The sequence below is a fragment of the Procambarus clarkii genome, chromosome 10 (assembly GCF_040958095.1).
Source record: "Procambarus clarkii isolate CNS0578487 chromosome 10, FALCON_Pclarkii_2.0, whole genome shotgun sequence".
NCBI lineage: Eukaryota > Metazoa > Arthropoda > Malacostraca > Decapoda > Cambaridae > Procambarus > Procambarus clarkii.
The window spans coordinates 6046911-6057129 of NC_091159.1; the positions used below are offsets into that span (position 1 = coordinate 6046911).

The 10219-nt window shown below is 36.2% G+C and overlaps 1 protein-coding gene across 1 annotated transcript; it reads left to right on the plus strand.

Moving 5' to 3' along the window:
- The first annotated feature begins 1307 nt into the window (after window positions 1-1307).
- Window positions 1308-6678, plus strand: LOC138362982 (uncharacterized). The gene is made up of 11 exons (XM_069321549.1): window positions 1308-1858; window positions 2204-2308; window positions 2464-2693; window positions 2899-3077; window positions 3669-3786; window positions 4022-4113; window positions 4957-5164; window positions 5298-5468; window positions 5749-5933; window positions 6186-6419; window positions 6573-6678. The coding sequence occupies exons 5-10, from the start codon at window positions 3705-3707 to the stop codon at window positions 6411-6413; spliced, it is 966 nt and encodes a 321-aa protein (XP_069177650.1). The 5' UTR covers window positions 1308-1858; window positions 2204-2308; window positions 2464-2693; window positions 2899-3077; window positions 3669-3704; the 3' UTR covers window positions 6414-6419; window positions 6573-6678.
- The last annotated feature ends 3541 nt before the right edge of the window (window positions 6679-10219 follow it).

The window sequence follows — 10219 nt, forward strand, 5'->3', positions numbered from 1 at the left end:
TATGCAATGAATTCAAATATTTACGCTACCAATCAATTTTTCAGATAGATCATCGGATTTTGACAGTATGCTGTACATACCAGATGTTCCAAAAATAACTACAGACAACAATAATGGTACTGTGTTTACTATTTTTATACTTTATATATAGGAAGACAAGTTCAATCAATGAGCATTTTAATATATCATCAAAATTTTCATACATTTCTTTCACTTTGTTACACTTGTAAAAACTTATTCTTAGCTATATTTATATAAATGTTAATACCACTGTTAAATGAACATATTGATTTGTGTCCTTATTAGTTATAGCTTATTTATGTTGACCCAGCACCTTACTAAAGGGATTACCTTAACTTGTGTCACTATCTCTCTAGGGGGCTCCAGGTAGGCAGTATAGGTAATGCCACTAACATGCATATCATTATGGGAAAGTCCATAATTTAACACATAATTATAAGTAGGAAATTTGTAGCAAATTTTAAGATTATTAATAGGTACATTGTAGCATAATTTTGCATAAGCATAATTTTCTTGTTTTGTTCTTGTACTTTTCCTTCGAACAGTATTATTTTCTCTTCAGAATTTCACCGGAGAATAGCAGTGATGACTAGAGAACATCTTGAACGTGAGTACCAGAAAGCACGTGCTGCAATGATACAAAGAAATGAGTACTTGAAGAGACTCTTAAACGTGGAGGAACCAAACTCAATAAAGGTGACAAACAAGAAACAGAAAAAAGATAACATACAGGATGTATCACACATTAATTCAAAACAAAGACCAGCTGCACCCCAATCTGATGGTAATCTTCTATTATTTTCTTAACAATATTTCTACAGCTGTTATTTGTGTACTTTCCAATAATATTTGTTGCCTATTTTTAAGTGTATGCTAGACAATTATGGAGATTAAATTACTATAACACTGAACAACTTGGTAGCATAAAGTTAGTTATAGTAATATCTTGAGATTTGTCTGAAAATATTAATACTTGTATACAATTTGCAATTATGTACCATGCTTAAATCTTCAAATGTGCCACCCAGACATTCTGCCTGCTATACTTTCACCACCACACATTCAAAATGCGGGCTATTCTACTAGTGGCAGAACGTACACTCAAAGTTATTTGGCAGCTGGTGAAGAAACTTTGGAATCATTTGATGTTGGTATGTCCCAACATCATTTGTTGGTATTTAAATGAGGGTTTATTTAATGGACACACGTCATAAATATTATGTACCAAAATTGTGCTTAATGCCTATGAAATTTTGTTTAACATATTATACTAATCATTCCTTTCACTTACAAATTTTTCTTACTAATTTGTAATCCCATATTTCAAAGTACTTGCTGCAGAACTTGAACAAATTAAAGATTCTCAGCCAAGTGTTTCTGACTGGCAAAAAAGAAGAAAAAATGCAGAGATTAATTGGGGAGAAAGCAGGGCAATGCTGTTCGATTGGACATTGTCTGAGTTGGGTGTTCCAGATAAAGGTAAATTAAATATTGCTGTGTTCATTAAGGTTATACTGTATAATAAGCATCATATGCATATTAATGACACTCTATTAATACATTTAGACTTCAGATTGTTTAAAATGTTAGGTATACAGTATTTAAAATTAGTATAAATAATTACCCCTTTTTTCATCAGGTAAAGTTTGTGTACAATGTACAAATTGTGAGGCAAGCATCAAATGTGAAGACTGTTTTGCATTTTTGTGTCACATTTGTGACCAAATGCAACATTTTCTCATGCCTTTCCACCACAGATTATATTGGAAAAATGGCTTTTATGAGCCATTAGACCCGACACAAACTGTGTGCCCTGAAGGAAATATCTTTCACTGGAGTAAGTATACGATACCTGTATAAAATCCGTACTTTGTTCCGAGATTACTTCTACTTCCCAATCCCAGTCTAGAGCTACGATTATCTTGGTATAACAAAATAAAATGAATAAATGTTTCATTTCAGTCATTACAACATTTGGAGAAGTCTTAAAGTTTTAAACCTGACACTTGGTTTTATAGATTGATTTAATCGTCTGATTGTTTCTTTTCTGTGAATTTCTCAGTCATTATCTGGAGAATAATGTCAATATTTTGTACAATCAAGAAACAATGAAATATTCAGTCTGAAATTCTTTTCCATAAAACTCATTTTGTCAAACTGTCTTCCTTTTCTTTGTTACCAGAACCTGTTGTACCAGCCCAACCACCAAATTCTTGCCCCAACTGCACAGATTGCAAGTTTAAAATTTCAAGCTCCAGCAATCTCTGCATCTTCATCACTATAATGGGTAAATAAACTTTAAAATTTACCCTTTTATTTCCATTACCGGATATTCCTGAATCACAATACATTTTGAAATTTTTGTTGCTATAAATGTTAATTTTTACATCACTATTTTAGCAAGTCGCCACACAACTCAATGCACTGTATTTTAAACTACAGGAAGGTATGACCTCTATACTCCAATCTATACATGCCACTGTGGATATGAGCATCAACAACTAGGCAAGACCATGCACAAGTCTGGTTTCTATTCATCATTAGGAAAGAGCAGCACATTCTACAGCACCAGTCTGCTTGAATCATGGCACCATATAAAAAGAAATTGTCCTGGAACATCATTTCGGGCATTAGTCACTGCACTGGAATCCTTTGGTGCTTCTCGTGGGCGTGTATGTTTTGATACCGTTATTCTTAATATTTTCAGTTTTATATTTCAATACAAAAATTATCAAAATTTTGTAGTAATGTATATTCATTTATTAATAATTAGTTTTTAATTTTGTTCAAACACAAAATGGAATGTTTTTTTTGTTTATTTATCTTATGTCATAATATGCATTTTAAATGTCACCATCTAAAAAATTCTATTCCTAGATTGGACCCATTAATTATATAACTTCGAAGAGAGTGTTCTTCGAATGGCGATTCCAGCAATATGAGCTGAGAAAAATTAGAGGAGAAGCTGACAATGAGTGTCCTGCTTGTGATAAAACCCCTTTAGCAGTACATATTGATGGCAACAAGAAGCTGTATCGTTACAACAAAGTTGGGAGGTAATAAAATGTGCTTTACAGATACTTAATGTATAGTATTCTTTTTGTTCTCTACACACACTATATTATAATGAATTATATTGTCTTCAAATTAATGTTCTTATAAATAAAGTATGCACATATAAATATACATTGTCATATGACATATTTTTTAACTGAGTATGTCTTTATAGTTTGCCTTTCAATTGCATCCATATCATCATTTTATTTATCTAACACCATGTAAATTTTTGTTTTATGTAAAATTTAGCAGTGCATCAGAATTCTTCATATAAAACATTTTTTGATACCCCATTACCCATTGTTTAATATTAGCCACAAGCAAAGCCATTTTTAGGAGTCCTACATGCAAAAGGACATGCTTGGTATTGTCAGGTAAATAAAAATATAACATTACATTTATGTATACTAATTAAATTTAATGTAATGTATACATTACATTAAATATAATAAGTACAGTTTGTGTAAAAAAATTTAAGATTTCTGATTGTTTAAGATTAATGATATACGTATCATTTAATATAGTAGGAGGCTTTTAATTTTTGTACAATAATTTGAATTTTTTTTTTACTGTATACTTTTATGTTAAAGGTATTATATGGAGGGCGGTGGGAAGAAGGAAGTGGCATGACTTTAGGGGAAGAGGCAGAGCAAGTGTTTGCATACCTCTCACGATACAACTCTACAACTAAAAACATGCTGAAAGCTGGTATTTGTTTATATGGTTCATCTGATCAAGTTTTTTATTATTTTACCTGCCCTGTAATCAGTATAATGCGATTTGTATTCAGTATTCAATAAGTATCAACTCCCTCAAATAATCAATAAAAGAATGAAAACATATTGGTCAAACTTGAGTTGGTCTTGGTGAGTAAAGGTATGTTATGAAACTGTTATTAATCTATGCTCTTCAAGATGTTCATTGCTATAAATATTTTTCTCAGAAAGAACAGAAGAACTCACAGAGGGTGCAGTCTTTTGGAACCATCGAAAAATTGATGGACTGGCTCGTGCATTAGTTACTCGACTCAGAAAGGTACTAAAAATAATATATATTTATTTTATTTATTTGTATTTATTTTGAAACTTATTATAATGCATTTATATGTGAAAGGTATTATAATGCATTTATAGGTTAGTTATGTGTTCAGATCATGTACTACATATATTTTCCATTATAAATTAGCGACCATTTCCTTGAATTAACTGCTTGAACTTTTTCAATATATCAATAAGGTTAATTTGTATAAAGTATATAGTATTTAATTAACCTAAATGTATGATTCCGAGATATATCAAATGTGTTCACAGAGAAATCACAGTATCGTGATATATCACGGGAACTGTGATGAGGGTTTGAACCCCATGCACTGAGTGCTCTCAGATGCATGCTCTAGTTCACTACGCCACGACATGGTCAGATGAATTGCAACTTGGAGTACTACTGCACCCACAAGGATCCCAAGGCTTCCACTGAAGCCAAACCAGGTTTCACACAATTCCCCCATGAACTCGGTCTCTGTCATTCAGTAGTTCGGCCTTTGATGCCCCCATTTCAATGTCTTTCTCCATGTATTGATATATCACAATAATATGAATTCTATGTGTATTGAAAGGGCCATCAGAGGTAAAACTACTGGAGGACACAGACCAAGTACATGGGAAACTGCATGCACAACCGCCCATGGAATGGGTATGGGGGTGCATAATTAACAAAAATTGAATTGTGGGTTCATTAGTACCCTAGGTTGCAATTCTTTTGACCATGTTGTGGCGCATTCAACTACAGCAAGCATCTGGGAATGCCAAGCCCATAGGTTCGAACCACTCATCATGGTTAATGTGATTTGTTCATTAAATTTATTATATTTTCAAATAGGCCAGAGAGACGGAAATAACAGTTTCAAATGAGATCGACAAACTTGATGTTCAAAAGTCATTGATTCAAGAATGGCGATCTGACCTACAAATGATTTGTAAGGAGTTAGAGTTAAACACTGGAACAACCTCGAAGAACATAAAATATTCTATCGAGGCAGTTGCAGACTCTATCAGGCATCGCAAAAATCTGATTGCCACTGATGCAGGTAGGCTTACTATTTCTTTGTTAACTCTGAAGCAATTTCTATTTAGCTCTTGTCTATAATTTCTATGTAGGTAAATGATGAGGAAATTTTTTTAACAACTTTAAAACTTTCAGCCAAAAAACTTTATTTGCAGCATCCAGTAAAATGCGCTCTTCCCTCCGGCACAGAAATGAGTGTGATAGGAAAAAGCTTCAAGGCTTCATAAAAATCTACAATAGTGAAAACTCTGAAATTCTCAGTGAAAAGGATGCAATAGAAGGTATCCTGCCATGGCACAATTTATTGCCTCATCATAGCCAAAATGGTATGTAACTACATCTCATTTTATCAGGGGTTACAATTCGGCCTTATCAAGATAACTAACATTTAGCATGCATAATGGATAAGCTTTACTTATTTTTGAAGTAAAATATCATCACTACTGTTTGTAAAATAGGTGCAGTATCATAATCCGTAGGTTTTTATCAGGTTGATACTGCACAATAAACTATGTATAGTATGTATAATGCAAGTACCTAAACTGTAATTACATTAAATTGAGTTGTAGTTTACTTGCAGTAAATATAAATTTCCTCTTTTATTAGTGTCCCTTGCTCAAAAAAAGAAGGCAGTAGAAGATGTGGAGCTTCAGAAGAGATCCAGAGAAGAGCAACAACACACTGTTCAAGAAATGCTGCATTATCTCGCATATTACAAGAATAAGAGAGAGATTTTAACCGAACATACTGAAGAGTTGTTATGTGGAATTTTTCCTTCATATCTAAGCAAGGTAAGCTAACAGCCTAAATGTGTGTTGCAATTCAGTTCTTCATAAACATTTATCCAGCAGAATTTTATACTTGTCTTGCTATTTACAACTTTGACAGGTAGACAATTCCATGGTTTTCATATACTGTACTGGTGTGTTTTACATATATTTGAACTTTTACCGAAAACTTTATTTATTTATTCTAATTTCTTTAGTATTTTCAGGGAAATTTGTAAATGTCTTAAACCCCATTAAATAGTCTATATATTACAGGATCCTAACAAGTACACTATTGAAGAGAAGCACCTATCAACCAAAAATAAGAGTGGAATCTTGGCTCTTTTGAAGCAAGGGCAAAAGATGTGTTCTGACAAGCTGAGTGATGCAAAGCGTTTATTTGGATACCAGGAAGAGGATGTTGATGTTTCCGAGCCCTACCTGGAGCTTTGTGACAGTGAAGATGATGATGATGAAGATGAAGATTTACTACTAAACTCATGATACAAAAGTTAAGTATAATAAATTTTACCTGATTTCTCTTGCTAATTTCTCTTACTTAATTTCTCTAATTTCTAATTATCCTAGCCCTAAGATTACTACTGGCCTCCATTGCCTTGCCTGCACTTTGTTTCCCCCTTAAACCATATCACTCATTCTTACAGGTGTGAGACAGAGAGGTACAAGATCATCCAAGAGGAACAACACCTGAAGCACCCAACATTTGGGTGTTTTAATTAATAAAAACGCCCTTCATGGCTTCACTCATCCTGGCTGGTTTAATTAAAAAAACCTAACCTAAACCTAATATATATACCTCTAGAGTCAAGGGAGTTAAGTTTTAGGCTGCACAATGAAACTGCTATTGACAATTTTATAACTGCTGCTGATAATGTCTGTCCTGTGACTTTTTTGTAAGCATAACCAAAAGGCTTAACAATCCCTTGCTTACAAAGGGAATACTTAAACCCATTAATAAAAAACATGACCTTGAGAAGAAGTATAGGTTAGGAATTGTCTCCAAAGAATTCTCATGCTCTTCAACAGGTCACTTGAACTCCAAACCTTTCCAGTTATCCTAAAAAAAGCGAGTTACCCCTGTACACAAATGTGGTGATCTCACAGATGTTAACAATTACAGACCTATATCAATCCTGCCTAACTTGTCAACATTTTTTTGAAAAACTAATCTACAAGCAGTTTTACTCTTATCTAGCCAAACACCATATACTTAGTACTAGGCTGTACAAGAATATAACAACTCTTGTATATATCTCAAAAAAAAAAAAAAAAAAAAAAAAAGCACAAGACGAAGCTTGAAAAAGTTTAGTGGTATGCAAATAGGCTAGTCCCAGGACTAAGAGGCATGAGTTACGAGGACAGGCTGCGAGAAATGCAATTGATAGGGTACATAAAGATAAACTGTTTAACACGGGTGGTAGGCGAACAAGGGGACACAGGTGGAAACTTAGTACCCAAATGAACCACTAGGATGTTAGAAAGAACTTTTTCAGTGTCAGAGTAGTTAATAGATGAATGCATTAGGCAGTGATGTGGTGGAGGCTGACTCCATACACAGTTTCAAATGCAGATATGATAGAGCCCAGTAGGCTCAGGAATCTGTACATCAGTTGATTGCCAGTTGAGAGGTGGGACCAAAGAGCCAGAGCTCAACCCCCGCAACCACAACTAGGTGAGTATACACACACACACACACACACACAGTATACACACACACACACAGACACAAACATACACACACTAATGCCTCTATTCACCTTGCAGTAAATAGGAACCTGAAAGTCAGGAAGCTGCTAAAGGCTGCATCTTGGGGATGTGTGAGTGTGTTAGATAAAAATATATGTTGTTTAGATATGATGGAGGAAAAGAGGCCGAGAGTCGGTACATTAGACAACCGACGCTTAGAAAGGCGGGGTCCAAGAGCTAACAGCTAAATCTTGGAAATAATAAATTAAAATATTTAATACACCCACATACATGTTTCACATTATTTGGCTGAGGGCACACTGAGGGCTGATGGCCCCGTCGACGGGGCAGGAAGTCGGTGGTTGATCAAAGGCCTCCCACATCCTCCACATACCTGAGGATTATTCCGGCTTAATTTTAAACGGAAGTAATGTTCTTGGCGATTTACGGCTTCAGCGGGTGGGTGGGTCCGTGGGTTTATTACACTGTGAGTGAAAACAATCGCCTATTCTCTATTTTATATTGCGGCTTGTAGAGCTAGAAGCTGTTGCCCTCTTGTGTGCGTTGCACAAGGGGATTAATATCTGGATTAATAGCTTTCAATATTTCCAGTATTTTTTAAGGTAACGCTTAAATACCGAAGATACTGCTATTGGACACCGCTTAATTGACAATGTCTCAACAACGCAGGCTAAAGATGTGCGTGGCTCCTGCTATTGCAATGATGCTCATTTGTTTTTCAATGATGGGCCTTAGTTGCCCCCTCTCTAACTTACCGTTCTAAATACCCCTTCTCCATCTTCCGCAAACATTTCCCCTCATAAATCTCCCCCTTTCCTCCTGTCCCCCTTGTCCATCTATGTCCCCCCTGTCCATCTTTGTCCCCTGTCCCTCACTTTGTCCCCTTGCCCACATTTCTGTCCTCTGTCCAGATCCCTTTACCCCCTCTCTGTCCCCCCTGTCCCCCCTTTCCATCTCTCTGTCCCCCTGTCCCTCTCTATCCCATTGTCCCTGTCTCTGTCCCCCCTGTCTCTCTCTGTCCCCCTGTTCTTCTCTGTCCTCCTGTTCCTCTCTCTGTCCCCCTGTCACTCTCTGTCCCCCTGTTCCTCTATGTCCCCCTGTCCATCTCTCTGTCCCCTGTACCTCTCTGTCCCCCTGCCCACTCTTTCTGTCCGCTGTCCATCATCTGTCCCCCTCCCTTTCCTCCAGTCCCCCTATCCATCTCTGTCCCCTTGTCCCTGTCTCTCCTCTGTCCCCTCTCTCTTGGTCTCCTGCCCCCCTCTCCTCCCTCTGTCCCCCGGTCCCCCTCTCTGACCCTGTCCCTCTGTCTCTGTCTCTGTCCATGTCCCCCTCTCTGTCCCTGTCTCCCTCCCTGTCCCACTGCTCCCCCTCTGTTCCCCCGTCCCTCCTCTGGCCCTGTCCGTCTGTCCCTGTCCCTCTGTCTCTGCCTCTCCTCGTTTCTGACATTCTCTGTGTCAGCCTATCTCTCTGTCTCTTTCCTCGCTCTATCTCTGTCATTCTCTCACTGACTTTGCATATCCTTATCTATACGTCTCTGTGTCTAACATTCTCTCCCTGACTCTGTCTATATCTATTTCTCTGTCGATCTTCATCTGTCTCTCTCTCTCTCTCTCTCTCTCTCTCTCTCTCTCTCTCTCTCTCTCTCTCTCTCTCTCTCTCTCTCTCTCTCTCTCTCTCTCTCTCTCTCTCTCTCTCTCTCTCTCTCTCTCTCTCTCTCTCTCTCTCTCTCTCTCTCTACTACTACTACATACATACATACATACATACATACATACATACATACATACATACATACATACATACATACATACGTACGTACATACATATACATACATACATTTATTTAACACATGTGGTACACGCACAAGGGGACACAGGTGGTGGAGGCTGATTCCATACACAGTTTCAAGTGTATGGAAAGTGTATGTATTCAAGTGTATGTATTCAAGTGGCGGGACCAAAGAGCCAAAGTTCAACCCTTGCAACCACAACTAGGTTAGTACATACATACATACATAAGATATAAAACAGTGGAGGATTCCCAGGTAGAACAATCAACCACAATGCCCATTACCCCTTTACCCTGATGTCCTTAACTACACAACTATACAAGAGTCATTAACACGTGTAATGGCTGATCCCCCATCTTTCATTTTATCAGCTTAGTTCCTTTATTATGCCCCAATTACTCATCCCTTGAGCGGTAGTTAAACTGAACCCAAATTTAAAAAAAGTTCCTTGCTAAGCAAGCTACAGTCTTGATAAGTCAGATATATTGTTTGTTAACACATTTCTCAACAATGAACAGTCAGTTTTATCAAGCTAACATATCCTAACACAACGAGTGAGAGTATTAACTGGTATAATTATTTTATTAGACCAGTATATATTATTAGATTATACTGGTATAATATATATAATATATATATATATATATATATATATATATAATATATATATATATATATATATATATATATATATTATATATATATATAATATATATGTATGTATGAGTGTGTGTGTACATGTGTATACAACATTAATAATTTTGTAACTAGCGTCAAAACATTGTTATTGCT